We start from the raw sequence: 3,804 nt of genomic DNA, 5'->3' as shown, positions 1-3,804 counted from the left end.
GGCCAGATTAAAACTTACCTATCCTAACCCAAGAATTCTGAGTTTTTATTCTTTCCTTAGAGGTGGCCTCTGGGGAGTTCTTCGCTTCTGTGCCTTGTGAAGTTTCTCTCATGGCTGAGGTGGGAGAAGCAATGTACTCCCTACTTACGAAGTTTGAAAAGATCAGATGTATGATACAGCATTGTGCAGGCAACAGACCACAGCCCCAACCGTCTGGGGAGACTTCTTCCTCAGCTGCCCAAAGTCAACGCCATTATAGCCAAGAGATAAGACGGAGGCATTTACAATAGTCCCCAGAAGATACGTTATTGCCTCCTAGAGTTATTGATAGGCCCTAGGCTTCAAGAACCCGGCGATTTCATCTTCAGCTCACTGTCATCCTCACTACAGGATCAGCAGTACCAAGCATGCCCGGGGGGGAGGCACTTGAGACAGCCTCCTAGATGAAGGCTCCTTGAAAGAATTAAAGGCAAGGCTATGAGAGGCCATAGCCTGGGTCCTCCAGTTCTTTAGAAACCTTTCTTTCCTCCTGTCCTTCCACCTGGCACAGGCTCTTCTGGCTGTCCCCTGTACAAAGGCGGTTTCTCCAATGCTGCCTTTCTCAACGATACACAGGGAACTCACGCAACCAACCTGCCCCGCAGAGCCACCCGCAGCGCTTCAGAGATGAGCCGGCTATACCTCTGCTAACGTGGAGAATCCATCCTTTCCACCCTAAAGCTAGGGTTCCGGGGAAGGACAGATCAGGCTGGGGCCAACTGAGCTCTCAAAATGTGGCAGGGATGGCAGGGCCCGGAAGGGGGCGCTGACCCACGAACAGGATATGAGAGCGCAGAGTGCTGGTCCTCAGGAGAGCAAGGCCAGAGGGGTTCCCGGGACAGGGTTCACCAGCCTGGAGCCAGGAGCTCTGGGCCAGCCCTGGACAGACTCTGACGTTGCTCTGGGTGAGCCTGGCGACTTCCTGGCAGACTGGGTGTAGCTTGGTCGCCTTGACCACCAGAGGGAGAAACCCTGGGAACTTCTGCTCAGGACGCTGTGCCCTGGAGTGACACCCACCAGCCGGGCCTGCTCCCTCGCAGTCACGTTTCCTGACCTAGGATTCCAGGAGCATGCTTGCCCAGAGCCGTAGAAATGACCCTCCGCCCACACCATATCTCACTGTTCTAAATACGTATCTCAAGCCAAAGTTGCTAACGAGGTTGGAGAAACGGGTGAAGAGGAAGACAGTGGTGGCGCTGAAGGAGCTGAGCCAGCGAATCCAAGAAACTAGAGGCCGGCGGGAAAGGCTGCTGGAGGAGGCCAGGCAGCTACTGGAGGAAAAATACCGAGTGCAGGCTGAGAACCAGTTTTTCATGGAATACCTGCGCAAAAACAAAGAACGGTGTGAAAAGAGACAGGAGGCGCTGCGGAAGCAGTATGTGCAGGAATGTGGCGAGGTAGAACAAAGGAGGCAAGAACTGGCGTCCAGATATGCGCAGAGGAATGCAGCCCTTCAAGCCCAGCTGCTACAGGCCAGGAAGACCCAGAAGGACCTGAAGCAGCAGCTACAGGCGCTGAAGCCGGTTTGCATGGTAAAGGAGAGGCAGGACATGAAAACACAGACCTTGGAGGAGGAGATGGAGAAAATTCGAGGGGAGGCAGCGGCCAAGGACCGGGAGGCGCACGTCCGGTTCCTGCGGGAAAAGCCAAGGATGGAGAAGGAGCTGGACGAACTGCACTCGGTGGAGCTGGGACAGATCTGCACCGAGGAGCTGACGAGGAGGTACAGGGCCTTGGCGCTGGCAGCCAACCAGGCCCACTCCAAGTTCTGTGGCAGCCTCCACAGAGAGCAGCAGCAGCTCCGGGAGGAGCTCCAGCAACTGAGTCAGGAGTACCGCGAGGCGGAAGCTGTGCGCAGCCAGCTGGAGAAGCAGCAGCAGCGGGCGAAGGAGGAACAGTGGTATATGCAAGCCTTGATCAGAGGGCGGCAGCGGCTGCAGGCAGGACGCGAGCGCCATCTTGGTCACGATCCAGGCCTCAAGGAGCAGCGTGCAGCCAAGACCATGCTGAGCACCAAATCAAGAACAGTTTCAAAGTAAAAGATACCATGACCGATTAAGGAATTGGAGCACGGCGGATAATTTACAGTCCCCAGAGAATCCATCCTGGAGAACAGAATAGCATTTTCATGAACGAGGCGCTGTTGCGATATGGGATTGTGCTCCTGGCTTTGAACCTGGCTGTCTGCCTCCCTGGATTGTGGGTTCCAGAGATTTGGAACGTTTGGAAAACTTTTAATTGAACAGTATCACCCTTTTTTTTTTTTTTTTTAATAGTAGCAATTGAATTCTCGGATTATCTAGTGACATTTATTTTAGTTCTACCACACACTTTTTTCCTTAATGTGTGCTTTGTAGTCCACAAAGTTGGCTGTACATTTCGGTATGGTCTATGTACTTTTGGCCACTTGGAACAACTGGGAATCACATTTTAAATTGCAGAGTCTTGTTTGTGTAGAGGGGTTGTGCGTTGGCACTTGTGATGGCCTGGTCATTTGTTGAAGTGTGGGTTCTGGTCTGGGAGAACTGTGGACTTGTATTCTGGCAGTGCCCCTGCACGGGAAAACAACTTCATGTTTCTCAAAAATTATTGGCAGTGAAAACTTCAAAGCCCAGAACTTTCAGATTTATTTATATGTAAAATAGGCTCCTTTTAAGTAGGATTAAAAGAATTAGCTCTCCAATGTGCCTTATCATCCAACTTTTAACATTGCTGCTAAAATGTGTACTTTGCCTTTAAACAGTGTTGTTAAAAACAAAACCTACCTGTAATTATGTCTCACCCCCCCCCCCCAAAGCTTTAAAAACGTAGTAGAACTAGGAGTTCTCTCAGTATTTTATCGTACCACTATCGCCCTTTTGATGAAGTGATGGAACCTTTGATGAAGTGTGTGACGAGGATGTAAGCGTCATGACCCAGGGGTAGGCCGCCACGTCGGGGCTGCTTTAACACCAAAGCTGTACTATGGCGGTGGTCCGTCCGATAACCTGGTTAGCTACCGAGTGGCCAACGGGTGGGCAGTGCCTATAACATGGAAACACTGGGCGAGGATGATTTGTGACCCTTAGGTGGTTTTACCGTGCTCCTCAGACACTCAAAATATATGAATTGTTTCTTCCCAGATTTTTTTTCCATTTGATTTTGGACCGAATTTGAACACAGATTAACTGAAAAGTAGGATGGGAAGCCACAGGTTAGGGGAGTTGCCACAGGGACAGTTCAGGCCCATTGCTTTTACCTACTGTCTGTATAGGAGAAAAGAAGTCCACAGACCAAAGACTGTCCTTAAAGCATTCCTGTACATCGTTTCTTTTCTCATGGAGTAAGTGTAAGTGCACCTTGAGTTTCGAGGCCAACTATGAGACTTTTTCCTCTGTTCCTTGAGCCCTTTTCACATTGTCTAACCAACGGGCAGACTGATGGGATGCCGACAGGTTGCCTCTGGCCTCCAGAGCTGAGACAGGCAATCTTTTTCCTGAAGGCCTGGAGAATAAGAAACATAAGGCCTTGTGCTTCCTGTGGATTCCGTGGCAGAGCAGTCCAGCCCCATGGGCAAAACAGCCACAGGAAACAAAAAGGATGGGACGGTCATATTACAGTAAGATTTTATTTACAGGAACAGCCGCAGTTTGCCAATCTCTGCTCTAGAAGGAAAGAGGTTTTCCCCACTTGTTTTCCTGGTTCCTTCCTGCACTATCAAAGCACACGTGTTTTGTCAATGAATATGCAGTCATGCAAGGTAGATGTTAGCTCAAGTCCTGAGGC

The 3,804-nt window shown here is 50.6% G+C and overlaps 1 protein-coding gene across 1 annotated transcript; it reads left to right on the top strand.

Moving 5' to 3' along the window:
* The first annotated feature begins 970 nt into the window (after nucleotides 1–970).
* Nucleotides 971–2,722, top strand: LOC110546661 (coiled-coil domain-containing protein 121-like). The gene has a single exon (XM_021633634.2). The coding sequence runs from the start codon at nucleotides 1,110–1,112 to the stop codon at nucleotides 2,076–2,078; it is 969 nt and encodes a 322-aa protein (XP_021489309.1). The 5' UTR covers nucleotides 971–1,109; the 3' UTR covers nucleotides 2,079–2,722.
* The last annotated feature ends 1,082 nt before the right edge of the window (nucleotides 2,723–3,804 follow it).

This window comes from Meriones unguiculatus, chromosome 11 (assembly GCF_030254825.1).
Source record: "Meriones unguiculatus strain TT.TT164.6M chromosome 11, Bangor_MerUng_6.1, whole genome shotgun sequence".
In the NCBI taxonomy this organism is placed as follows: domain Eukaryota; kingdom Metazoa; phylum Chordata; class Mammalia; order Rodentia; family Muridae; genus Meriones; species Meriones unguiculatus.
The sequence above is the reverse complement of the archived record's forward strand: the minus strand, read 5'-3'. Positions and strand labels throughout refer to the sequence as shown.